The sequence below is a fragment of the Triplophysa dalaica genome, chromosome 1, assembly GCF_015846415.1.
Source record: "Triplophysa dalaica isolate WHDGS20190420 chromosome 1, ASM1584641v1, whole genome shotgun sequence".
In the NCBI taxonomy this organism is placed as follows: Eukaryota; Metazoa; Chordata; class Actinopteri; order Cypriniformes; family Nemacheilidae; genus Triplophysa; species Triplophysa dalaica.
The window spans coordinates 27,184,115-27,212,087 of NC_079542.1; the positions used below are offsets into that span (position 1 = coordinate 27,184,115).

Sequence of the window (27,973 nt, forward strand, 5' to 3'; positions counted from 1 at the left end):
ATTTGGTATCAATGCATTTCTCACAGATCCCTAAACGATTCCTCCGAAGCTGTTCAAATGTTCTGCATCTCTAAGCTCCTCCCTGCCGCTAGTCCAGTGTGCTCCGATGTGATTAGTCTTTCTTCATACACTGCGTGTCAGAAACAAAATGCCAGTTACCACAGTTCTTATCTCAGGAAGGTTAGCTGTTGGAGAACTACAACGGCTCTAACCAAAAAGTTAATCATTACTTTGATTATACAGAGAGGAGTAACTGAACAAGTTAGCGAGAGCTTCAAAAGAAAATGCACGCACCTTTACATAATTAAATTATATAGTGCTGCAGTCCTTTCTTAAAATAATGACATGCAAACCGTTTTGTTGGTTTGTGACCACAGCTAAAGTTTGCGCACTTGACAAAACCATAATGCGAGACATCTTAACAAAGTGCTACCGTGACTAAATGATAAAGGGATACAGTTTGTACAATACTACGACACGTAGAATGACAACAGTATACAATAACCCCCACATTATTAGGTAAGCGTTGGTTTATTAAAACTGTAACACTGTAATAAGTTGTTTACATGAAAACCTACAGCTGTACTACATATACAACACGGATAAGCACAATACTTTATATTGTAAGCACTCAATTCAACATGTACACATAACGTATTTATAATACTTACAGGATGTGGTTCTGAGACGCTTGTTGGTCCAAATAAAGTTATTATTGACTTGTCTTTCAGGGTCAAGCGGCTGGCAAACCCCGCGTTGAACTCGCCAAAATTTGAGAAACAATCGTCGGTAAACTGACGAGCACATAAAACAAGGTTGAAATTGTACTGCAGTGGAATCGTGGAAATAATAAAATTTAACCGCTGATCCTTACACATCTTCATCCTTTGGCAGTGAAAACAAAGTACATTTGTATTCAAGGCACAAAACACAGCGTCTCCTCGACATGTTGTATATGAAGTACTACCTGAAGTGCTAGTGGGCAAGTCAGAGTGTTCTTGTTTTGCGGGAAGGCAGGGATTGTCCTGATGGGTTATACTGTGACTTATCGATGTTACAAAGATTCGAAAGCCTAACGATTTGTTTGGGCAGAAAACAGAACACTGATCAATATATTGTGTTTTTATTAATTTGATGCTATTTTGCGCAGCAGAGTAAATTATATTTAGGTTTACTGTATACGCATTGCATGCAAACGGATTTCTGCTGCTGGTAAACAGACTATTTTTAGGGAACAGCGGAGTACAATTGAACTGCCGCTCTGATTCCACTCGCAACACTGACATACGATGCAGCCTGCACTCTAGCTCAAATCCAAGGTAAATCATCAACATTATCATCTCTTACGTGTTATATTGAAGGAAATACATTGTAATCGGCTTAAACGCATGCGCAGGTCACTTTACTTCCTCATCAAGTGCGCACCCAGGTCCGTGTTGCTTTCATATTCATGCGAACCCCGCCACAGCTCGAGTGCAACCGAATTCAAACACCCACCTCCTTAAGGTAGTTTCTGGTTCGGTAGCCAGGTGCGCACACGGGTTCGCTTGACATTCTTCACATTCGCGATTTTCGTGCGAACAGCGCCCTGTTTCGAACTAAACTTCAAGTGTGAAAGCGACATAAGCCTGAGACCAAGACAATCAACCTGAAAGTAAAATTTACCGAATGGACCCTTAATAAAGAACAAGGAATTCTTCTGAGTATTTGTTATGAGCAGCTGGATTCGTAGTGGTCCTCCGATTACACATTTTACCATTTGAATGGAGTGTGGGGCATTTCGAGCTTAAAAGTTCGAGGATAAAAGTATTTGAAACTCATAATTATATAATAAATGTGGGGGGAAACGACAAAAATGGCCTGCCCCTTCCACAAGGCTGGCTATGGTCCTGCATTAAATCTTGTGTGTGCTTTTTTTGTAGGATTCCGAACATGATCAAAAGAAATATGTCAAGACTGACAAGTAAGTTTCCATCGATGTATTGTTTTAATAAATGTTACATAATGCAGAATTTTTTGTTTTACTAAGAATTATTGCGGGGTTTTTCCCAAACATAGAAAAGATATTAAAGAGGCCCATTCCGCAAAAGCAAAAGAGTCTACAAATGCCAAGACACCTCAAGCCACCAAGGGAAAACCGAGTGACTCCAAAAAAACAGTTCAAACGGTTAAAACTAAATCTGCTGTTAAACCCCCTGCCAAGGGATCAGGTAAGTGATAACGTTGGATAACTTATTTTCCCTAGGGTCAAAAGGAGCACTATGTATAACATTTTATTTTGTGTTTGGCAGAAACTGCTGTTGTCAAGAATGTCATGAAGAAGGTATGTTGCTTTCATTCTTCAAGCCTTGTGTACCTTTCTCAGTGGTATAATAGTAGCGATGTGCCGTTCATGAACGCTTCGTTCATTTTGAACGAATCTTAAATGTGACTCGGGAAGAACGAGTCGTCTTGGGAAGTGATTCGTTCAGTCGCGCATGCGCATTGCGCAACATGCTCCGGACGCTTAACAAATGCAATCAGAGCCGGAAAGAGAATTGATTAGTTCACCTCTCGAGTCTTCAGGTTCGAGTCGTTTGTTCATCACGTGACAGCCCTGTACGCTAAACAAATGCAGTCAGAGCCGGAAAGAGAATTGATTAGTTCACCTCCCGAGTCTTCGGGTTCGAGTCGTTTGGTCTTTTGTAATGTGATGTGAGAGCTTTGGACAGAGAAGTTAGCTAATTAACAACCTTCCTAACATACGGGTGCATAGCCTAGCCCTAGTGTTTGTTTATTGATAGACAAAGACAGTGAAATGACATATTAATCAATATTTTATTGTTTTAAAATAACACCGAATCTTTAAGAAAACTGTAACACAAAAAATTCACAGACCATTCTTATTACACATATTTTGATAATTTTATGATAATTCTTAAATATGATCCAACATTAAAAAAAATACAGTTTTACTTTATCGTATTTTATACTGATCTGGCAAGTGGTCACGTGACAAAAGACCGAACGACTTGAACCCGAAGACTCGAGAGGTGAACTAATAAATTCTCTTTCCGGCTATGACTGTATTTGTTAAAAGTGCATGGCTGTAACGTAATGAACGAACGAGTCAAATCCAAAGACTTGTCAGATAAGAGGTGAGGTGAGCTAATCATAGACTAAATACCTAGGTAAACAAGAAATTCTTTTCTGTTTATTATAGCATTATAGTTTTGTATTGGTTGTAACGTGATCAACTTTCGCATAAGTAGTAGATTTGTTAGGAAAGTGACACGTTACATTTTAATTATACTTTGCTAAAATAAACGAAAGGAGCGATAAGTCTCGAAAAAAGATTCCTTCATTTTGCTGAACAAGACTCAAAGGTCCGAGTCAATAAAATGATTCGAACTTACCATCACTACATAATAGTGTTTGAGAAGTACATTGAATGAATTATTAACTCTGTATTGTTTTCTGAATGCAGGAAATCCCTTGGAGAAAAAACATAATAGAGATCACCGATCTTCCAGAGAAAGGGTATACTGAGGATGACCTTACAAATCTTGCCAAACCATTTGGCCTAACTTCTACTCCTGTGATAGCAATCACTCAGAAAAGGGTAATGTTATCTAAGAATTACACAAACACACATATCTTTGTGTTTATATATGTGTTCATGTAACATTTTTTTTTTCAGGCTTACCTGCAAATGCCTGACATGAGTGCAGCTGAAGCAATGGTGAAGGCTTTCGCTGAGACCCCAGCAGAAGTGCAAGAGAAAGAAATAAACATCAAGATGATGACGCGTCCGATTGACCTGAACTACACGGTAAGTGTGTGCTCTCTGTGTAGTTGTCCAGAAGAAAAAAATATTTAATAGCCTTTTTAATCTTATCTCACAATACTTCTAGGACCTTAAATAAAATATGTATTTTTGATTGTGTCTCTAACTTTAAAAATCGACATCAACAACATAGTTTTTAGGTGTTATTTTTGATAACTGTAGATAACTGTTATAACATCAAACATCTGATTCTTTTCATCTCCAAAGGAGTCACTATTCAGAGTACTGGTGGGCATGGAGAAGTCACCTGTAAGTAAAACCATAAAATTATACAGAGCGTATCTAAACTGAACGTAATTTAGCATATGCGTGTGTCTCTGTTTTGATATCAAAGCAATAATTCAAACTTGTATTGCTCTTTCGCCCCAACCTCAGGAAATCGTCACATTACCAGAACGTCTTCTCATCGTCGGTAATGTTCCAAAAACTCTTGAGGCAGTCAAGGAAGTAGAGACCCTAATCCAGAAGAATGGTGCTTACAAGAAGGTTTTGCATCTGAATGGCAGGGTAAATAGCTCTTTATCCTGTACACAGTCTTGTATTTGTATTTACTTGGTTTACAGTGATTTAATGTGACCTTGTGTTAACGTTAAAGATTTTAACATTTAAATATTTTTGGGAATAAATACTGATCTGTTTTGTTAAAATTACTATAGATCATTTTTGAAATGGAGAGTGCCGCAATCGCTAGGAACGTCTACATTCGCTTTCTAAAGAATCCTTGTACTGTCCAGAACAATTCCCTCACCTTCCAAATGGCCAAACCTCTTAAGGTAAACCTCTTGAGCAGGTACTCTTGTAGTTGCATGTGTGACATCACCTCCACACATTTACAAATGTCTTACAGACGTCAATGTGTTTTAAAGGAGGTAGGTAACTAAAAAAATAAACTGACCATGTTGTTGTCTTCACCAGCTGAAAAAGAAGCCAGATCTGAAGGGGTAAGTTCTTTTTCTATTGGTTTGTGTTCTTTTATAGAGGTCACTGCAAATGTGTATCAATCCTGTCTTCTGTCTAAAATGTATTTTGTATTTACTTCTAGAGCACCACCCGTTAAGTCAGCTAAAGGAAAAATTATTGTTTCTAAGGTTAAAAAGACCGTTTCTGCAGCAGCAGGTGTTTCTACTGCTTCTCCAGCAAAAAGTGCTCCTTCTTCAAAAGCAAACCCTACAGTCAGCACAGCTAATGCCCTGAACAAAAAAACTCCAGCTATTAAAATAGACCAAGCCATCTCCAATAAATCAGTTATGCCTAAAAAAGAAGTTGTGGTCAAAAGCACAAGTGATGAAGCAAAATTGGATGCTGCTGTTGAAAATACTGCTGGAAATATTGCGGTTCCCAGTGACGTCAAAGTTAATATGTCTGCTAATGCAAAAACAACTAATCCTGAAAGTATAGTAGAGGGAAGCTTAAATGTTACCAAAACTGAAAAGAAAACCCCTGAGGTGGAGTCCGAGGCGGTGGCACCAGAGGACGAGTCCGAGGCGGTGGCGCCAGAGGACGAGTCCGAGGCGGTGGCGCCAGAGGACGAGTCCGAGGCGGTGGCGCCAGAGGACGAGTCCGAGGCGGTGGCGCCAGAGGACGAGTCCGAGGCGGTGGCGCCAGAGGACGAGTCCGAGGCGGTGGCGCCAGAGGACGAGTCCGAGGCGGTGGCGCCAGAGGACGAGTCCGAGGCGGTGGCGCCAGAGGACATAAAAACAGAATCCTCAGGTTCCACTTGGGAATCTACAGTATCGATAAAGTCTGGTGAAGCAAAGCCTGAACTTGGATCCACTGTTCCCACTTTGGAATCTGCCATTGCAGATAAGTCCGTGACGACAGAGCTTGATTTAGGGTCATCAGCTCCTATTGATAATACTGCAACTGCAATTACTGCAAATCAATCAAGCAATTCACTCATAAACGGTCAAGAGATCCTGATATCTGAAGGTGTTTCTAAAGAATTTGGTTTTATATCTGTGTACAACAGTGATGTTTATCATGAAAAGTTAGCAGACAGGTATGTTGAGTTCATGTCAGATATGGAGGTTGGTGCTTCTGCTAGCAGTGAAACAACTGCAGTAGAGGCCATGGAGACACGGAGTCCAGGAGAGTCAGAAGTACAGGAGATGAAGACTGAGAATCAGGAGCAAGTGAGTGACTTGAAACCATCTGAACCTTTAGAGACCGACATTAAATCTCAATCGGCTGTCCAAAGCCCTGTTCTTGAGAAGAATGTTGTCTCTGAGGTTGCACTAGAATCAGACTCAACAGGTGCAGATTCTGCTTTTGCCTTACCATCTTCTGACCAAAATGTCAGCGATTCACCTATCAAAGTTGTATCTTCTTCAAACAGTTCCCCAACAGTGCCTGGGGCCTTTGATGACACAATTTTGGAGTTTCCTCCTGTTACGCAGGAGATTTTGAAAGCCCTTGAATTAGCAGTTCATCAGTGTCGCTTGCAGTCTTCATTGAGACGTGCAGAAGAGGAAGCCAAACAAAAAGCAGAAAGTGAGAAAAAAGCTACAGAAAAAACAACCAGCAAGGTCTCATCAAGCTCCAAGAACGCCTCTTCTTCAACTGAGAAATCTACCCAAGCATTTAAAAGAACCACCAGAGCTGATAACAAAAACGTGCAGTCTGAGAAAGAGAAATTGTCTCAGAATTCGGGATCCAGAGGCAAGCATGTCAGTAGCTCTTCTCCAGAGACTGAGGCAGCTTCTAGGCACAGAAGCAGGGGAAACTCTGATGAAGATGCCCCCTCTTCCAGGCGCGGAGGGTCTTTGGGGTCATCCTCTCGGAAGAGCAGACAAGATTCTCCACCATCAAAGAGATCAAGGGGGCATGATGATGATCGCAGGGTAAGACAGACATTGTCTATCAATTTGTTATGGTTTCTTTTAAAAATCTTAAATCAAAGTTTATAAACCTGGAACTCATATTGCCCTATTTTTGTATTATTTGCTTTTTCATACAGACTCACAATAAAAGCTCTAAGTCGTCAAAGAGTCACTCAAAATCAAGGACAATCGAAGAGGTGATGGGCACAAAAAATATTATACATTTCATGCTGGCTGTTCACGTTTTGCTATAAGTATTTTATGTTTTTTTAGGCAAAAGAGGATGAAAAGAAATTGTCTGAAGAAACATTTCCCATTGACTTTGATGAATTTGTGACGGTTGATGAAGTAGGAGACGAAGACACTTTAGCCTTGAGCTCAGAACCTTTAACCAAGGATGAGAAATCTGAGGAGGAATCTAGTCCCCTCTCTACCACCTCTTCCATTGCAAAATCGCCTACAGCAAATAACTTGCAACAAAAGAGATTGTCCAGATCTATAACTTCCAAGACCAAGCCATCTGAAATGGAGAACCCTGAAGTTATCGACTCTGCACAGAAAATGGAAACAGAGGCTGAAATAACCAAACAAGTTGCAGAGCCTGTGATATCTCAAACACATCAAGAGTGTAAGCCTCAGGAAGAGAGTATAGATAATCAGATTAAAACAGTTGGGATGGAAACTCCTGTTGTTCAGGGTGAGGCAACCCAGCCTTATACTGGAACAGAAGCTTCAGCAAAGATTGGACCCAATGTTGATATAGGGACCTTGAAAGAAAGCATTGAAGTTGGGTCCTCAGATCAAGAACATCAAAGTCGGCCTGTTTCTTCCTCCTCTCCCCAGTTTGAAAGTGGCCTGTCAAATTCTGAAGAAATGTCAAATGGCCATGCAAAGCAGTCTGATCCCCTTGGTGCCAACACAGAGGATAAAGATAAGGTGACCTTGACCTCTGAACTTGCCTCCCATGGGCCAATGGTGACTCTTGATGAAGTCTGTGAGGGTGAGGAAGAACTTGGTCAAACAGATGAGAAACGGCAGTTGAAGCCTGATGATGTACCCGAAACACTTTTGACTGTTAATGAGTTTGTTGGAGATGATGAAACCGGGGTTGAGGAATACCCACTGGACAAAGAACTTCAAGGACTTGTCACGCTTGATGAGATTGTTGAAGAGGAGGAAGAGTTTGATTCCTTTAATCCTGAGGTCAGTGTGTTATAAACAGACGTGTTCAAATTTTTTGGTACCCCTCCACAAAAAAAGAAGAATGCACAATTTTCTCTGAAATAACTTGAAACTGAAAAAATTATTTGGCATCCACCATTTGTTTATTCCATATTTAATAGAAATCAGACTTTGCTTTTAATTTTTTTATTCAACATAATATTGTAAATAATAAAACAAATGAAAATGTTATGTTCAAAGCGATGGGACCCCCAACCTGATATTTTGATCCGCAACCTTCAGATGCATTTACTGCAAGCAAATGTTTTCTGTAGCTCTCAATGAGACTTCTGCTCCTGTTAACAGGTAGTTTAGCCCAGTCTTCCTGAGCAAACTGCTCCAGCTGTCTCAGGTTTGATGGGTGCCTTCTCCAGACTGCAAGTTTCAGCTCTTTCCATAGGCTTCAGATCAGGACTCATAAAAGGCCACTTCAGAATAGTCCAATGTTTTCTTCTTATCCATTCTTGGGAAATTGTAGCTGTGTGTTTTGGGTCATTATCCTGCTGGAGGACCCATGACCTGCGACTGAGACAGAGCTTTCTGACACTGGGCAGTACGTTTCGCTCCAGAATACCCTGATAGTCTTGAGATTTTTAGAATTCATACTTGTATTCAATGTGTCTCATGTACAGCTGATTTGTAACAATGAAAATTGTAAAAAGCGCTATATAAATAAAGTTGAGTTGACTTGAGATTTCATTGTGCACTGCACAGATTCAAGGCTCCCTGTGCCAGATGTGGCAAACCAGCCACAAAACATTCACATTTAGCAGACGCTTTTATCCAAAGCGACTTGCAAAGAGTTAGGGAGCAACAAGCGATATGTCATACAGGAGCCATAATACATTAACCAAACCTCCTCCATGTTTCACTGTAGGTATGGCGTTCTTCTTTGAAAGCTTGATTTTTTTTCGTCTGTTAACTTAGAGCTTATGTGACTTGCCATAAAGCTCCAGTTTTTACTTATCTGTCCAAAGGACGTTCACCCAGAAGGATTGTGGCTTGTTAATATGAATCTAAGCAAATTCCAGTCTGGCTTTATCTTTTTCTTTCAAAAGTGGAGTCCTCCTGGATCTTCTTCCATGCGTAAAAAGCAATGGATGGTGCAATCAGAAACTGACATACCTTCACCTTGGAGTTCAGCTTTTCTACAAATCGCACTATCCTTCTGTTCAATTTGGGGTCAATTTGTTCTTGCGGCTGCACCCAAGGTGGTTGGCTACAATTCAATGGACCTTAAACTTCTTGATTATATTTGCAACTGTTGTCACAAGAACACCGAGCTCCTTGGAGATGGTCTTGTAGCCTTTACCATTCTTTCTGAGCTCCTCAGACAACTCTATCCTTTGCTTTTTCTGGTCCATGTTTAGTTTGGTGCACACAATGACACCAAACAGCACAGTGACTACTTTTCTACTTTTAAATAGGCTGAAGGACTGATTACAAGATTGGATACATGTGTGATACTTATTAAAGAAACTAATTTGTTTGAAATATCACTTTAATCCAATTATGTATTCTCTTTTCTAAGGGGTACCACCAATATAATAACTTGATTTGTTTAATCTCTTTTTCTCTTTGTTTAATTAATATATTAATGTTGACTCTCCCCTTTTAGACACTGGTCACACTCGATGAGGCCAAAGGTGATGATGAAGAGATTGAAGAAGTGGATCAAAGGAAGGTCAAGCGTACCAGCTCCAACATCATCAATTTCCCCAGACCAGAAGAGCACTTGGAATCAATCAAGCAAGAAGAGGAAGCCTGTGACTTAGATGAGCTCCGTAAGATGAACTTTGTAACTGTGGATGAAGTAGGGGAGGAGGAAGAGGAACAACAACGCAGTGAAGAAGTCAAGGAAAAAGATGTAAAAAAGAGACCTAGAAGGGGCAAAAAGAGAGCCCGCCAAACCCCCGGTGAGTAGCTTTCTGTGTTGCACCCTCAATTCATGTTTTAATGGATGTATTTCCCAGAGAGGGGCGATAAAAGCAAGCTTAACATGTTTTTTTGTAATCTTTGTAGTGAGGAGATCGACGCGGGGTAAAAGAGGGGTGACATCCAGTGACAAAGAGGCAGATCAGCCTCAGATAAGTGCAGAAGGTGACCAAGTATCAGCTTCCATACAAGAGAGCCTTACTGTAGTAGACCCCGTTGACGTTAAGCCAGAATCCCAAAAAGTTGAAATTGTGAGTGCTCTAGATGCATCAAGCACAGAAGCCGTCTCCTCAGGGACAGACGATGAGCATTCAAGAAGCAAAGATGACAACATCACAAAGTCCGAAAGAGCTCTTATTGAAACACCCGTCTCTGACAAAAATGCAACACCCAAAGGTATGCCAGAGCAACAAGTCGTGGACATTGATAATGGCCCTTTCATACAGACTATTTTGTTAATTCTCATAGGAACTTCATTCCTGACCACTTTAGGTGTCTTGTTAGATAGCCAGTAAGATGTTTGTTTCATTCCTTCCTATGTTTGCAGAAGAGTCCAAAACAAGACGAGAGACAGACCCAAGCCAAGAAGCTGAGGCCAAGAAAATTCGGTGTCATTCCCCTTTGATTGAAGACTTCGCCTTGCCTCCATTTATCCCAAACAACCCTATTGGTAAATGATGATAGATGCCTATATCCTAAATATCTCAAACAATTGTTTATTATCAGCCCTAAAAACAAAGTTCTTGCTTTTGTGTCTTGCATTTTCTCTTGTTTCGGAAACCATTTGGAATTTTAGTTTTGGTGATCTCATTTGTACTTTTTGGGTACTGTGCCCTCCATAGGAGTTGACTTCGTGGTACCAAAGACGGGTTTCTTCTGCAGACTATGTTCGCTTTTCTATGGAAATGAAGAAACTGCCAAGAACACTCACTGTAGTAGTCTACGGCATTACCAGAACATGGAGGTGCGTGTTACAATTGAATTCCAAGGGTTAATATGTAGCAAATATTAACGTAAAATATTTAATCTGTTGAAAATATTGGAAATACGTAATAAAATATAGGTGCTTATTCAAAAGGAATTGTAAATGAAAACACCTACTTTGTAGATCTGAAATGAGTACGGCTTTACTTTTCATTGTAATGGATAAATGTTCTCTCAGGTTGCTTGTCATTTGAATACAAGCACAAACATGGTCAGCTATATTTAGTTAAGCAATACTTGCATTAATTGCTGGAATATAATTGTAATTTCATCTTCATTTTTCAGAAATATTATAAGAAGCTTAAGACTCAGCAGCAGGCTGGCAGCTCAACACAGATGACATCCAGTCAGAGTTCTGCATCCGAATAACCCATTTTAACTCTTTTTTTTTTTTTGCATTGATGTTATGAAATGGGTCCTTTTGTTCTTGTTTAGAATGACATTCAGTGGCTCATACTAAATAAAGAGAATGCATTACGTATTCAGATGTGTGTCTGTGTATATAGTTTGATGTCTGAAAGCTCAATAATGTTAACTTTATAATAATACAAAAATGAGCAATTACAGAATTTTCTTGTTAAGCTTTGGTTTCAATTAATAATAAATTTCTTCCTGATTAAACCTTTTAAAGTATTTGAATTAATTTGAACATTTTTATTTCTTTAATCAAGCTGGTTCTTTTTGCAGGAAGAAGCACATTATTCTAGTATAATTTCACGTTATGTGAATGGTTATTTTGGAGTTAAAATGTGATCTGAGATGTTGTTATGAAGGGGTGCAGCATTTCCAAGAAAAAAAAATGACTTGCTGGTATTTGCATATTTGTCACCTTTACAATGTTGCAGGTGTGTCCTCAATTGTTTGTTTTTATTTTCACTTTACACACTTTTACTATTACCAATGGGAATCTTTCCACCAGATCAGATAAAGATCTAGAGACCGAAAAAAGTTGACAAGAATTGTTTTCATGGAAAAGTTTGGTTTGTTGATGCCAATCAAACGATACAAATAACTTAATTTTTGCTTTTCTATTATTACATCTGTCTTCAGTTTTTATTGGCATTTAATCTGATCTCTTCTGCAGAATCTGGTCTTATTTTCTTAAATGTTTTGCTCATCAAGGGAAATTCCATGTATCATAATAATTGCCTGCCAGGTTACTTGTCTGCTAATAAGAAAAATCCAAAGGAGTGTCTTCCGAGATCTTGAGTCACGGAAGTAATTGTTAAATGGAATTTAGGTGTGTACTGCATTTAAAATGTAAGATTTATAAAAAAAAATAAGCGGGACACCGAAGCTTAATTTCATGATGGAATAACTTTTGGTTTCATAGAAACCAAAACAAGTATTCCTATACCGTCGTTATCGATTTTCCGAATTACATTGTCAATCTAGCACTATATCTGATCTGTGATGACAAAAAATCAGGGCCAGTATTCATGAAAAATCTTAGCGCAAAGTATTGCTCCTAGTGACAAAATTCTTATAAATGTGGGCGTTTCCCCTTAGAATTACAGAAAAGATCCTAGTAAAGAAAAAAGTAATTCATAATGTTAGGTATGCAATTTCAAACTAACGACCCCAAACTCAACAATGGCCTTTTTTCCTTTTAGCAAACCAACCAATCATAGCAACGGTCCTCAAAATCAACAGTCCTCACTAAGATAAAAGTTTTTGTCTTTTGCTTGCTCAAAGTTGCTCTCAGATTGGTCCTGAATCGCTTTTAAGCTAGACTCCTATGTAGAAGTTTTTAAATTAAGAGCTTTTTAAGAGGATTCTTAGTTGCTTTAAGAATACAGGCCCAGGAATTTATGATTCATTCTATTTTATGTTTGTAACATTAGTAATATAATGTCTGTTCGTCATATTTTAGAGTTAAAGACTGATATTAATCGTACAATAGTACAGTATTTCTCTGCTGATAGGAAAGCCTGCATATAGGCAAGCCACACCTTAAAATTGTATTGTTGATCACATAAACATGTAAGAAGCCAAGTGATAATCCACAGTGAAAACATCTTCACATTTATTTCGTTTTTATGTTTTATTTAGAATATTACAGAATAAAATGGTCAAACAATGCGAGGATAAAACTGTAGAAAAAGTATACAAAACTTAATATTCCTATTTGAAATTACAGCTCATGTTAATATTAGGCAAAAATGGAAAATGAAAATGTAGCCTATTCTGTTAATTTAAAAAATGTCTTACTGCAATTTATCGTCAATTCCAAGATGGAATAGAGGTCTGTCGTGGGGCAACCCCGCCAGAACATGGAATAAAGTATGAGCTTGTTAGCAAGCAAACCTTAGTAGTTTTCAGGCAGAAAAAACTGAATTCAACATTGCAGCGATTGCATATGATATTCTTGGATCCTGTCGTGTCATGCTCCACAAGATTGCCACAAGTAGGGCAAGCTCGCATGGATGGGCATCTCATATTATTAACAGAAGGTAGTGCTATATCACGACATTTGGACAACTTGTCAACGTCGATGTTGATACAGTCGATGTTGTCGCAGTGGTCAGAACGAGGTCCTGGACCTTTCCATTCCTTCCTGCACGGCCAGCAGAATTGAAATGTTTTACCCTTTTCAGCTGTACAAATAGTGCACATGACACAGTGGTTGGTAAGTTCGGCTCTCTCTACGAATGTCTGACATCCAGGGCACTGGAGGTAAAAAGATTTTAAAGATTAATTCTGTGAATGTTATAAAAACAGATTGGCTAACAATAAACAACCTATAAAAAATTAACTATGACACACAGCACAGTCTTGTGGCTATTTGTAGTAAAACTACAGTAAGCACAAATTTATGGTCTCACCAAAAATAGATAAAAATATTTGTGCTAAAACTATTGTAGCAAAGCCTTCTTTTAAGGGAACAATAAATTCGGTATGTTTCTGATGCATTTTACATAAAATACACACTGTTTTGTGTTCACAGTACACGGCTGCAGCCAAAATGCCTCTGTTCTTCTTGTGTCAGTACTGCCAACCGCCAGACCTCCACATATGGCCACTCTGCGTTGCACTTCTGTGTTGTTCCATCTTTAAGCGCAGGGCACATGAACCTGGGGAGAGTGGGCACAGTTGCAACGTGTGGCAGTTGCAACATTGCTGATTTATCCAATCAGGAATGAGCTGGAGTTATGACACTCCTACTGCACATGCTCAGTATGCCCCTCCTTCTTTCTGGAAGTTAACAGCCACAAGTGAAACTACCTTATGGGAGAACCGAAATTCAAGGTAAAAAAGTAACTTTTTTTACAACTAGATTTTTTGTCATAATGTCTAAACTGTTAAAGTATTGATCTTTATAGTTTTATAGTTTGAATGTGCAGTTTCTTAGCTCTTAACACACTTAGGTACAATGTGTTCAATCTAATTTGTTAGGCTAGCATCACTAGTTTTAAGATGGCTGCCAGGGGTGGGACAGTTGCAACGCATTGTTGCAACTGTCCCCACATGGTGTTGCAACTGTCCCTCATGTCAATAATAATGACAATTAGATATTTATTTTTATAAAAGGCAAATCAGTGGTATGATAAAGAACATATTTCAATAGCCAGGTGTCTCCACTTTGTATTTCAGCAAATTGCTTTTTTAAAAGTCAAACTAGGCTGCAGTGTATCCTACATTTTCTGTTCTGCTTTTTCAGTATGCCACGAGACAGGAAAAGGATAACAGATAGGGGTGTCCCTCTACCTATTCTGTCCTTAGCTGCTGCTGTAGTGAGCAATGACGGCAGGACAGTGAGGTCAGTGGCAAAAGAGTATTCAATTTGCCACACAACCCTCTATCGCTTTATTAAAAAGAGAGAGAGGTTATGTCCAGGAGAGGAGATGAGGTCAGGTTATTTGACCCCAAGGAGGGTCTTCTCAGTCCAAGATAGCCTGGCAGAATACCTAAAAAGAGCAGCTGATCTTTTCTATGGTCTCAGCACTAAAGAGGTAAGCATGAGGAAGGTATTAAAGCAGAGTGTAGGCTTAAAGGGAGGACTGGTAGGGAGAATTATATAAGAATATTGAGACTGTGAAATAATAAGATAAGAGAAATTACCATTCCACCGCCATTTTCATTTACCATCAATTTCGCAGGTTTGTCGATTGGCCTTCCAACTGGCTGTCTATTACAAGTGCTCCTACCCTGAAACCTGGAATGAGTGCTCTCTGGCTGGCCGGGATTGGTTTATGGGGTTCATGAAAAGACAGCCCAGTCTGTCTATACGGTGCCCTCAAGCTACCAGTCTCACACGGAACACAAGCTTCAACCGTCACAATGTATCCTTGTTTTACAACAATCTTGCAAATGTGCTTGAAATGTGTTCTTTTGGTGGTGTTATGAAATTGTTACGGCCTACATCAGTTTGAGGGATTGACATAGGTGTTACATTGTTGTGTACTTGTTTTTTTTACTTTAATAAGTTAACTCAGTGAACTCTGGTCTCAAATAAACTAAAAAAAGATTTGAAAAATGATGCCGAAGTATGAGTTTTATTACATCTAAATGACTGTTGCAACTGCCCCTCGGTACTGTTGCAATTGTCCCCATATATGGGGACAGTTGCAACATTTTTCAGGGTCAATTTAAGTACAAATTACTTTCATATCATCACATGTACACATGTTGCAACAGTATGGGCAGGTAGGTGACATATATGGGTTTAATATATATACTTTTTGTCTTTCTAATACAAACAGTCGCTGAGAAACTGAAGGAAATGTAAAAAGTGTTGCACCGCCCCCACTCTCCCTACTGTCCCTGGCAATGAAATCGATAGTATCGATAAATCGATAGTAATTATTAAGTCTGAATAAATGTGACCGTACCTGATCAAGTAGACTTCGACACCATGCAGTAAGCGACTGAGGAGCAACTGCATGACCACATGACATCTCAGCCCGAAGAATTTCAGGGTCATCATCCAGAGCTGAAAGTACAGTTAGTTAATTTAACATTCATGGCCGTTTTGAAGATTGTTTAAACACAAAAATAGATTTTCAAAAGTTGAATTGATTCTTTTTGTGCAAACTCATGGACATCTAATTACCAAAAAGTAATTCAGTTAGTATACTTGAGGTTATTTGTTTAAAACTTTAATTAATACAAGAACCAAATGAAAAAAATGCCTTGAGCTCTCCAGCAAGGTAAAAGCAAGCACCCTCTGCTTGTAGATTTTTTTCAAGTCCCCCTGTGGTCTAAATCGAGTTTTTATTGTTGAATGTGTGGTATATGTGATGTGGTTTAAGATAAACTTTGTGCAAAGTCATAATTTTAAACTATTAAGTATTTTCTCAAAAAAACGGGCAGTTTAAATATGTTTGACATCATAGCCCAAACCAATCACGTTAAAGGAGTAGTTAATCTTCTAAATTAAAATTCTGTAATCATTTAGGCAACTCACTCCTCACCTGTTTGACGTTCTTTCTTCCGCAGAACAGAAAATAAGACCTTATAAAGAATTGTCCTAACAGGGTCCGTGTATCATCTGATCATTTGATTATTCCATTCAATACAACAAACGGGAAAAGAAAAAAAGTGTCGATATTTCGTTTTTCCGTTTTCCTGTATGTACAATTTAAAAAAAAAAAGATGGTTTTCTTCTAATTTCATCTTAAAACGGCGAATACAATAAATACACAAACCAAAATCAAATAACGACCCGAATTACTGTTTTTTCATTTTGGGGTAATTTCGCACGGACTTCTGCGCACGCACGCTTTGCGCATGCGCGTTATGTGAGCGCGGCATCACGCTCTTCACAAATGCGATCCATCAGTTATAATTTACAATGTCTTTAGCTGTACATGTTTCATATTCATGAAATGTTTATAAATGATGTGACATGTCACGAGATGTCGGAAAAAGAGGCCATAGTCTCTCTGGGGAACACAGCAACATTATTATGGGCTGGTACAGGCTATATGGCATGTTACCTAAAAGCTGTAGCCTAACGCAAGCAAAATCTGCATAAAGGAAATTATTCCCTAGATATATGACTGCAATCATTTGGCAGTTTACTAGGTTAATTTGGCTAAAACTGATGTAATGTAACAGTGCAAATGACACATAAAAACCTCACAGTTTCAACACAAACTGAACAATTTAGTGAATTACTATATAGCAGAACTGTAGTTTTTGCTGGGGGAACCTAATGAATTCGGTTGAGTGACGTTATGGGGGGAGGGGCTGTTTGCATCACATAACTTCTAAATTACAACCGTAATGTATGGATTTACACCTTTGCTGCTATTAGCAAATCTAACAAATTAAATATCAAAATCAAAATGGCCGTGCCCCCTTTATTTCATTTCCTATTTTTGATCTGAGCATTAAATGAAAAGTACGAAAAATGACCCGTTATTTTTTTTGGTATTACATTTATAAACGAATAACGAAATAACAAACCGTTTTTTAATTTGTTAGAATCCGTGTATCATTCGTTCTTTTCATATTCAATTGAGATTCCAAAATCGGAAAATTAAAAAACGGTTTGTAAAAAATAACGGGTCATTTTTCGTACTTTTCATTTAATGCTCAGATCAAAAATAGGAAATGAAATAAAGGGGGCACGACCGATTTTGATTTTGATATTTAATTTGTTCGATTTGCGTGAACCGGAAGTTATCTTTGTGTGTGTGTGTGTGTTGCACTTGGAAGTTTGCCGCAATACCAAAAAGTTAAAAGAATCCTGAAAAACCTCAATCTTGCAGTGATTGACTCAGTATTTTTTTTGTAATTTCGTATCGACACCATGGCCGCACTGGAATCATATGCTGATTTAATTAAAGACTTATTTGAAACTGTCAAGACACATAAAGAGATTTCCACTACGCTGCATAAGATGGGTATCCAGTTCTGCTACAAAATGCTACAATAAAAATATCTGCTTTTTGGCTAGATGTTAGTCATGAATACTGGGTATAACTCCAATGTAGAACGTCTAACGCACCCTCAAAGAAAGTCGAGATATGGCACCCCAAATTGTCCCAATAACCCCAAAATCCTACAGTAAAAATGTCTGTTTTCTTGCATGACGGTAGACATCAAGACAAGGTATAACCTAGCTGTGGAACTTTTAACGCACCATCAAAGACATACTTGTACAAAAACACAGCTCTGACAATAGACATTTTCTGTACATACAACAAGTGACAAAGTTTACATAAATCTATATACATGTAACTACATAGCAGTAATATAATGTGTGTATAATGCACTGGCTAAGAACAACAAGAGTATAATAAATTGTATAAGAGCAATGAATCAGAAAAAAATTCGAATAAGCTTTATTTTCCAATTGTGCACAAACAGACAAGCAACGTTTTGTGGTTTCAGGAGCTCAGAATGAAAAAAAACAGTATAAACAAACACAGGAAATGGAAAAAATAAATATATAGAATAAAAATAAAATACATCAATGATGAAAATAATTAATTTAAATAAGAGGTAAGAGGGACAGTTAATAATAGATATGCAAAGTATAAGAAAACTGTGTATACTATGCTTTTTACATATATACACGTAAATTACTAAATTATGCATAAACCGTATTGCATGCTCTGCACTAGAATATTGCACTTTCAAACATGTAGGTACTATTGGATGTGATTAATATTCATGGTGGAGATAGGCTGCATAAAACTGTTCTATCAAAGTAATATTGAGAATGGTAAGGGGAGTGGGTGATGGAGGTTCCACGTGAAGTTCACGGTCATCTCAAGGGGCATTCAGCATGTCATGACTTAGACAACAAGCAGCAGCCCATCATCTGTGCACTCTCTCACACACACACACACACGCACGCACGCACGCACGCACACACACGCACACACGAAGATAACTTCCGGTTCACGCAAATCGAACAAATCAAATACCAAAATCGGTCGACCCCCTTTATTTCATTTCCTATTTTTGATCTGAGTATTAAACCAAAAGTACGAAAAATGACCCGTTATTTGTTTTTGTAGTTGGCCTATTTGTAATAATGTGTAGGCCTAATATAGTAATGATTCGGGTTTAATCGAGCGTGTGCAGTTACGACGAGGATAACCGAATATGATCTTTTTTGGAACAAATTATGTTTTGGCCAATTTATATGAATTTCTTGATCTTAGGCCTAGTCTTTATACATTATAATGCTTTTCACATATAGGCCTATTTATTTCATACACTGGGGTAGTAAATATAATTTCAGGCCAAGCTGTTATACTTGTAAACTTGATCATTTTTGTTTAACTTCAATCAGTTAATTAAGATAAGACAGGCAGTGTTAGCATGGATTGTAAATATTTTCAGTTCAAAACTATCATGGATGGTGTCTGCTTTATTGACATCCACACCCTTCACCGCAGCAGCAAAAGGAGAAACTGAAACCTGCATGTAATACATCTTCATTAAAAGGGAAGGAAGGAGGCGGGAACCGGAAGACATTCAAAACATTTAATAAAGTAATATAACAGCCGGACGACCGCTGGCGAACACGCAAACGCAAACGTAAGACAAGATCGGGCCCGGTCCTCTCTCTTCGACGGTCCGGTCGCTCGTTCCTTTTATATGCTCCCTATCTCCTACGTGATTCGAGCTCGGTGTGCGCACAGCTGGCGCTAATTCACAATTACTCACCGGACTCGAACCACGGTCTCACCCCGCCTACTCTACTACACTGCAGTATTCATAACATTGCTCGACACTGAAAAGTTAGGAGTTTCCTTAAAATGGGAAAGATTTTCCAGATTGGGTCAAGCAGGTGAGATTAGCTAATACATTAAAAATATATAGTAGGCTATGAACATCGTGAACAACCCTAACCCGATGTGTTACCACTAGGTGATGATGTATGGTGTCTGAGACTGTTATACACAGATAAACAGCTAGAAGACCAGGATTTTTCCTAGCAAGTTTTCAGACCACCTAATTGAGGACCGCTCCACTTTCTTCGTGGTCCTGCGTCTACCTGGAGGGCTCTAAATCATGTTTAGCTATACGAGGAATTTGAGGAAACATTTAGACTTTTTTAACATTGTCTTAACTTCTCTTTTTGCTGCAAGACAATGCTTTTTTCTAGGCTTTATAATTGAAGGCTTTGGCTGTTCGTTTTTACAATAAATTTGCACACCAATCCTTGTCTGTGACACGGATAAGCAGCCTACTTAAGTGAATTTGCACAAATATTTAACCAATGCAATCGTCTTAAAACTGGTTTGTCCATTTGATTAAAAAAATCCGACTTGCTGTTTCAAAATAGTTCACAAATGTATACAACAAGAGGCAAACAATATGTTTTTCCCTACACTGTGACTGCCGAAAACACTGTGTTTGTATCAAACATTTATGGAGCAACAGATTTTGTGTGAAAATAAATCATAAGTGTAAATTTTGTTTACATTTTTTTTAAATATATGAGGTGGCGGGGGGCTATGTTATTTTACCCCACAAGCTCACCAGCATAAGGTAAATGACACAGTATTGATTCAAATACTTTAGGTAAAATAATAGGGTTTTAAAAATGTTTAAGTTAATACTTGTTCAAAACATCACTTTAGCAAAATGTTTTGTTTTTATTTTGATTAATTTCAATAAATATACTGTCATTAATATATGTTAATTTCATCATATAAGAACAACATTTTTTTGTTCAAAAAGTGAATATTTATAAAGCATTGGAGATCTCATAAATATGTAATATTGTTTTATAGTAGTAAAAGTAAATTCTTTTTTATGATATTATATGATTAATTTTAATTTTGAATTCATGGTTTCATTATAAATATGGTGATTAAAGTGGACCCTCAACTTAAAATATAAGATTTACCATCTGAATCTAACCATATCATGTCAACAAATGGAAATTTCAGCCAGCTGTTTATCACTTTGGTGTGCCTAGTCCCAACGATAAAACGTCCGACGACTTGTTGCTAAATGTGCAGTTCACAAATGTACACTTGAAAACACATACAAATTGTAAATATACATTTTATAAAAAATAAAAAATCCAAACAGAACAAATTCTGGAATATCTCTGATTTGAATTGACTATTGGACAGTTTCCCTCGTGACTTCAAGAAAAACAAAAAGTTAAACTGTAGGTTACTTGTCAATTGCTTTGGAAAGTTAGAAATTATACAACCAGAATGTCAATGATATCTTAACTGCAAAAGTTATTGAAACTAAAATTTAGGTCTACCAGAAGGAAAACCAAACTTCATCTCTGAAGTAAGTTATTGTTCTTATTATCTATTTCATGCATTAGGCAACTATTATTTTTCACTCGATAAACTTTAAATGGATTTTACATTAAAACGATATGCAACCAACAGGTGCATGGATGAGAAAACCAATTCAGGCAAAAGGTTCTCTTAAACGTCAGGGGAAGTGAATCATGACCCCGAGATTGACTGACACGCGCGTCGAGTAGGTTGACATTTTAAGACATAAGGTTATACCACATTCAAAATTAACCTTGAAAATATGCGATCACACCGTGTACTGTTTGTTATATAGTATCAGTTATTATAATACCCGAATAACCTTGGTAAGCATTTTTTTTTCTGATTTTGGAGAAACTGAACCTCTATAAAGCATGTATGATTTATTATTCCTTTAAATTTAAATAGCTGTGATATATGACGTTTTTTTTACAATTACATAAAATAAAAATAAACGTCTATGTGCATCTATGTGTTAACGTCACGTTTTTCTCAAGAGACAAGGCTACTTTTATCTGTTCATTCAGGAACGAGTTCAATATTTTGGCCTGATAAATCAGGGTGCCACCTGTTACTTGAATGCAGTATTACAATCTCTATTCATGACCCAAGAATTAAAATATGCAGTGGAGAGGTATTTTTGTTATGATAATCGTTTATATATATATATATATATATATATATATATATATATATATCATTGTATTACACTTTTGTAGTCAGCTGCTTCGATAATGTACTAAGATTATCGATTTTTTTCTGATCACTTTATATATATGACAAAGCCCCTAAAGATTGCGGAGAAGATCTATTGCGACATCTTCAGAAGCTGTTTAAAGAACTTTCAGTAAATGTAGCCACAACCAAAGGAATAACAACAAGTCTTGGAATAGGAAATGGTAATTTAATTAAAAAAGAACTCAAATAAGTCATTACTATCAGATGTTTTAAGAATGGGTTAAGGGTCTTGTGCAAAACATACTAAAAGCTATCATAACATTTTACAAAAGAGTATTTTTGCACATGTTTATTGTATGATGAACTTACCAAGTGGTTTTATGTAATCATTTTTCTTTAAATCGTCAACAACCTCAAGTTTATGAGCAACAAGATGCAGTGGAATATTATCGGAAAATTTTAAAAGCATTGGGAAGACGTGTCTCTGAGGTATTTGTCACTTGAGACTTCCTTTTTAGATTTGAATAAAATGCAATTGAATAATGTGAATCTCTATTAAAATCATTGTACAAATTATAGTCTATAGGACTGTTTAAATAAGAGTCGGACCTTAAAACATATCATTTGTTGCAGGTCTTTGAGGGTAAAATGAACAACATTTCAAAGTGCATTTCGTGTAATAACATCCACAAGAAAACCAGTTCCTTCATCTCAATACTTCTGCCCATCAAGGACGTAAATAATGAACAGCAAACCATGGTAAGAAAAGGAACACCCATCAGCAAATTATGTTAAAAAATATATAAATTTTAGATCTTAAAGAAAAAACATGGGGCTTTTTTATTACATTTTATTTATAACACCAAAGGAAAAATCCCTGAAGGCCTTCTTTAAACATTTGCGACTAGACCAGGAGGACTGGATGTATTGTGACAGATGTGACCAGAAAACACCAACCGAAACTGTGAGTTAGATGTACAAAATTTGAAAATATGTAAACGGCGTTACATTTTGAACATGGGCATACACATCAATTTTAACTTCTGCATTTTTGTACACTTACAGTGGAGTGAAATAGATGAGTATCCCACTGTTCTCACTCTTCATCTGAAGAGGTTCGCATATGATTACATCCAGATGAGACACACTGTTAAACCTTGCTGTAAATTTCAGGGTAAATAACTATAAAATAGGCAGTGTTTAGCAGTAACATTGGGAAACAGTATTTTACTGAAACATGAGATGCATTTCTGTAGTGCAAATAATATATTACAGTTAATTACTATATAAACACATTACAGATAACAGCTGTAATATTCAGCTGTAAAATACTGCCTTTTTTACCACACTGTCACTAATTGCAGCCCTATTTATTGCCAAGAGTAAGATTTTCAGGTAGAAAAACAAAGATTTATGCATTAACACACTTGTATGTGCACTGACTGCTTAATTCTTAACACAAAGGTGTTGCCCCTTTAAGGGCAACCAGGTGTGTGTGATCTCTGAATGTATGTTCTTTTGCTTGTGCTGTGTTAATTATCTTAGTGACTGGATTTTCATGGTTTAAAACTTAAAATGGAATCCCCAACAATGATTGAGTAAACATTTCAAATATTTAGAAGTTTTTATTTAAATATACTGCAAATGTAGGTAAAGTAAATCATTTCTTATTATGTGCTTAGTCTCTTTTGGTTCCAAAAAGCTACCTGTTACCTAGCTTTTAGCATCTCACAGCTTTCAGTATCCCATAGTGTTGAACATTATTTTTTATCAGCAGCTGACCCCAACGCTTGTTTCTTTATTTTTCCTGTTTATTTTTGATTGTGTAGTAACATTACCCACAATGTACAGATGTAAACTGCGATTTGCCTTTCCGCCAACTAGGCCTCTTTATACACGTGTTAAAAAACACCAACACAGAGCAAATTTTCAGTTTGACTGTGTAATGCAGCAGTGCCTTTGTATGTTTAAGAAATTCCCCTCATTAAGATCAGATATGCACAGAAACCACAGGCAGTCACAAACACAAGACACACATAGGCATCCACAGGCTGTATTCCACTGTCAGCTTCCAGGGTGTGAATTTGTGGCTAGTAATTTTTCAGAGCTGTGCATACACCTGCAGATTCATATTACAGATGGTAGAAAAGTTGGTTGCCCCGTTGAAGGTTGCTTGAAATATTTATTGATACAATTATTGTAACGCATAAAGAGGTAATTCAATTTGTGCTGAGTTACTACCAGTTTGGAACAACATGCTAAATAAAAAAATGATTGGTATTGTTTTTGTTTTGATTATTTATGTTTTTTTTATTACTTTTTATTTCATTTAAAGATTTGCCTATTTTCTATGTATTTGTGTGTGTTTGTGTGAAATTTTAAGTGAATATTTTAGTCTTTTGGTTACATGTATTGTTGTGACTACTATTTAATTTGCAAAGTTGTGTTGAAAATATGTTTAATGAATTGAAACGTGACAAAATTTATGTTGTTTATATATATTTTTTTTTAATATTGTAAAAGAAAATAGAATGTATTTGGTTAAGATTTTGACTGATCTTTGCCATACATGTCTATATACACACCCATACAGTACAGTGTTATTATTTTCTGTCATGGTTCCACTACCATGTCATGTTTTATTCCTGTCTCAAGTGGAGCCATGGCATTGCCTGATGGTTTTATGTGAGAAAGACTTAGTTCTTTCTCGTGTCTCGTCATTGTTCCCTGCATCACGTTCCTCGTCAACCTCTCCTTAGTGCTAATCCCCAGCACCTGTTTCTCGTTATGATCCTGTGTCTGTCTCCCCTATAAAGAGTCATCATGTTTCATTGTCCTGTGCTCGTGCATTGTTGGCTGTTGGCTGTTGGCTGTTGGCTGTTGGCTGTTGGCTGTTGGCTGTTGGCTGTTGGCTGTTGGCTGTTGGCTGTTGGCTGTTGGCTGTTGGCTGTTGGCTGTTGGCTGTTGGCTGTTGGCTGTTGGCTGTTGGCTGTTGGCTGTTGGCTGTTGGCTGTTGGCTGTTGGCTGTTGGCTGTTGGCTGTTGGCTGTTGGCTGTTGGCGTGCTCTCTTGTCCATTGATGTTTTGCTTCGTCCTGTTCCCTGTTGTATAGTAAGTGTCAGTTTAGTGTTTGTTTTGTTAGTTATAGTCTAGTCAGTGTGTGTCAGTGTCATTGTTTGTTGTTTTAAGTTTATATATTTCCCAGTATTGTTTTCCCCCTCGTGGGTTTTTTGTCATTTTATAGTCTTGTTGTTTGTTTAATAAATATCTGTTCCATCTATACTGTCTGTGTCTGCCTGCACTTGGGTTCCCACGCCATGTCTCACCTTGAGTATCATGACAATTTTCTATATTTTCCTTTTATTTTATTTATACTTATTTATACTTTGCTATACACTAGCATTGGATGTTTTATTTCAGAATAACATTCAGTTTTGTTGAATTATGTGATTTGTTTAATTGTCGTATGTAATTATGGATTTTCTTGTGTTTTGTATGCATGTATTGCTAAAGTAATAAATTGCGTTTGTTGAAACCTCTTGAATTTCTTTGTCTTTTTAGAAGATAATACCATTAATTAAAATTGCAGCATTTGTGATGGAGCAGAATGACCACAATATTAAAAACACAGAATGTATATGTAGTATTCTACTGTGATTGTGTTGCATTACAGTAAATAACTATCACTACTCTTGCCAGTTATAAGCTGTTATTCTTGATTTACAGTAAAATACTGATAAAACTGTTGGCAGTTAGTCACCGTAAAGAGTCAGTTACAGTAAAATACTGGCAACACTGTGGAATATACATTACAGTAAGTAGCTGGCAACAGTGTTGCCAGTATTTGACTGTAGAAATGCCTGGAAAGGTCTAACAGTGTACGTAAAGAATTCATGTCCAGTTGATGTACCCTTAAGTCTGGATATTATGGTACAGCTAAAAACTAATTTTACTAAATGCATAAAACCTATATCAGTTTTATAAAGCATTTTCATATTTTTTTCCAGGATATTTTTTTTAACCTTTATGCTGTTATAAATCACAATGGAGGATACAGTGGTGGACACTACAATGCTCTAATCAAATCTGATCCAAATCAGAAATGGTACAGTTTTGATGACCGCACTGTTACGGAGGTAGGCTACATGTTGATTATGAATAAAAACTTGAATAGTTGAAAACTTGAAAAGTGAACTGTTGTAATTATGAATAGTTTTAATTACACAGCGTAACGTTGCTGTAGTTTTGCCACAGGTTACCCAGTAACTTTCTGTAGATTGAAATATTTTCCTATTTGTATATTTAAAAAAAAAAATTAAACTTTGACTTTTGAGATTCCTGGTGGAATATTCTTCCTAACTCAGAATTTTTTTCATTACTCAGTCCAGTCAACCACATCTTTCACAACATTAAAAAAAATACTTAAAAGCCATCTCTTCTGTGAATACTCTTTATCAACGGGTATCAGTATAGCTTTTATTGAAGCTAACTTGGTATTAGCACCTTTTGTATTATTGCTCCTGTATGACATATCGCTTTATTGCTCCCTGAACTCTCTGTAAATCACTTTGGATAAAAGCGTCTGATAAAGGACTAAATGTTAATGTAAACTGCAAGAAGAGACTGGCATTAGCACAACAACACTGCAAAAAAACGACATTCTTCCTAACATTTGAAACTTCTTAAATTACAATACATTTACCTAACAAGAAAATTTACCTAAGATATTTAGTCTTGTTTCATGAAAGAAAAGAAATAGGTAAGTTTATGTTTGTAAAATTATGTATGTAAATATACAGTAAGTTACTGGCAAACCTGCTGCAAAACTCCAGCAAAGTTTAACAGTGCTTGTTTTAAATGAAAGTCAGGTGAAATGAAATTTATTTGATATGGATTGTCTATTTTATTCTAGTCAGAAACTTCACTGCAGGGGTGAGTGCTGCTTATGAATCTTTCTGTCAGTCCCCCATTAATAAATCTACGCATTGAAAGGAGCAATCGTTAACTTTTAAATGAAAAAATATTATTAAGCATTTACTTAAAATCTGAATTGATGTATATGTTTCATTTTCGCCAGCAACAAAAGCAGATACTGTATAATACTTATTTAGAGGAAATTTTTCAGATGTATGCCTTGCAGGACATATCTGTCATGTCAATGTACAATGATAGATCTGCTCTGATGCAGTGATCCCAGATAACCCATATAGCTCAAACCATCGGATTAATCTGTGCAGAAGGGCAGCGTTAAAGCAAAACTCAAAAAAGAACTCTGCAAGTAACCTGATTTTTTATGTTTCAAAGAGAGGTGATGAAAAAAATGCTTCATTTATAGATTGTGGCTTTAAAATGCCTTCCGGTCCATTGGATGCACGTACCTGGCCCGAGGTTAACTTTGGTTAAAATGTATCAATTTATTTTATATTTTGGTTATATTAATATTAATTAATATGAATATTTCATTGTATATTTAGTGGAAGTTTGGGTCACATAACTATTGTTTATGTTGTTGCCGCTGAAAGGTGCACAGTGCATGGTACTAGATCATGGGTTCGATTCACAGTGAATTCATTGATTAATAAAATGTATACCTCAAATGTACTGCAAGTACCTTTGGATATCGATATCTGCCAAATGTGTAAATTTCTTTTTCCTTTTGATAGCTCAAGGCTACCATACATGCTGATGTACAGAAAAGGTAGTACAAATATATATATTTTTAAACATTGCTTTGTAAGAGTCAGACTTGTTAGAAAATTAAATTTGAAAGATAGGAACCCAATTGGCAGCAATCCAGCAATCCATCTGAGGATTCTTTTGCTAGGGCCCCCTGGGACTGAGAAAAGTTCAGTAGGTAACCTCATCCTTGGTGAAAACTACTTTCAAATATTTACGATCAAAGAGCCCATGGGGAAGACGGTTGGAAACGTAACTGTAGTGGACACCCCAAATCTCTTTAAACTCACCCCAATGAGCTGGGCAAAAGAACTTAAGAGGTGTATAATGCTATCTCACCCGGGTCCTAATGCTATTCTCTGGGTAGTACGTCTATCCTAGTTTAGCAACCACCAGCAAGGTCTTTTTCACAACATTAGAAAACGTCTAGGTTCCGAGACTCAAAAACACACAATGATTATTTTCCCCCGTGGCAGGGAACTCGAAAATCTTGAGCAACCCATTGACATCTCCAGACATAACAAGGTCAAAAAAGTAGTCCGTACTTGTAGGAACAGGTACCATGTCATCAACAGCAGTAATCATAACCAGGCTTCAGAACTGATTGAACAATTGTTCAAGATG

The 27,973-nt window shown here is 37.1% G+C and overlaps 3 protein-coding genes across 7 annotated transcripts in view; 2 read left to right on the forward strand and 1 right to left on the reverse strand.

The window, feature by feature from the left end:
• The window catches only part of znf638 (zinc finger protein 638), a 37,915-nt gene extending 26,509 nt beyond the window's left edge, over positions 1 to 11,406 (forward strand). For all 4 annotated transcript variants that reach the window (XM_056731029.1, XM_056772684.1, XM_056730188.1 and 1 more), the window contains 17 exons: positions 1,923 to 1,963; positions 2,059 to 2,210; positions 2,292 to 2,323; positions 3,467 to 3,601; positions 3,680 to 3,811; positions 4,034 to 4,075; positions 4,202 to 4,333; positions 4,483 to 4,599; positions 4,742 to 4,767; positions 4,869 to 6,666; positions 6,783 to 6,842; positions 6,919 to 7,848; positions 9,485 to 9,782; positions 9,889 to 10,197; positions 10,349 to 10,471; positions 10,644 to 10,765; positions 11,071 to 11,406. In XM_056731029.1, coding sequence (XP_056587007.1) covers positions 1,923 to 1,963; positions 2,059 to 2,210; positions 2,292 to 2,323; positions 3,467 to 3,601; positions 3,680 to 3,811; positions 4,034 to 4,075; positions 4,202 to 4,333; positions 4,483 to 4,599; positions 4,742 to 4,767; positions 4,869 to 6,666; positions 6,783 to 6,842; positions 6,919 to 7,848; positions 9,485 to 9,782; positions 9,889 to 10,197; positions 10,349 to 10,471; positions 10,644 to 10,765; positions 11,071 to 11,154 — 4,533 coding nt within the window. In that variant the 3' untranslated portion in view covers positions 11,155 to 11,406. The remainder of the gene's footprint in view (positions 1 to 1,922; positions 1,964 to 2,058; positions 2,211 to 2,291; positions 2,324 to 3,466; positions 3,602 to 3,679; positions 3,812 to 4,033; positions 4,076 to 4,201; positions 4,334 to 4,482; positions 4,600 to 4,741; positions 4,768 to 4,868; positions 6,667 to 6,782; positions 6,843 to 6,918; positions 7,849 to 9,484; positions 9,783 to 9,888; positions 10,198 to 10,348; positions 10,472 to 10,643; positions 10,766 to 11,070) is intronic.
• Positions 11,407 to 13,008: 1,602 nt separating this feature from the next.
• On the reverse strand, positions 13,009 to 24,750 carry si:ch211-212k18.15 (uncharacterized protein LOC563681 homolog). The gene is given in 6 exon segments (XM_056742921.1): positions 13,009 to 13,455; positions 13,717 to 13,747; positions 13,749 to 13,859; positions 15,613 to 15,718; positions 22,775 to 22,781; positions 24,523 to 24,750. Coding segments are annotated over 6 exon segments (930 nt in total).
• Positions 13,911 to 15,359, forward strand: LOC130428296 (uncharacterized). Of its 2 annotated transcripts, none has more exons than XM_056756197.1 (3): positions 13,911 to 14,034; positions 14,447 to 14,738; positions 14,886 to 15,359. In XM_056756197.1, exons 1-3 carry the CDS (start codon positions 13,925 to 13,927, stop codon positions 15,156 to 15,158), a joined length of 675 nt encoding a protein of 224 aa, XP_056612175.1. In that variant the 5' UTR covers positions 13,911 to 13,924; the 3' UTR covers positions 15,159 to 15,359. The 2 variants fall into 2 exon arrangements, with proteins under 2 accessions (XP_056612175.1, XP_056612183.1); XM_056756205.1 differs by having other exon boundaries at positions 14,447 to 14,545.
• Positions 24,751 to 27,973: the final 3,223 nt, after the last annotated feature.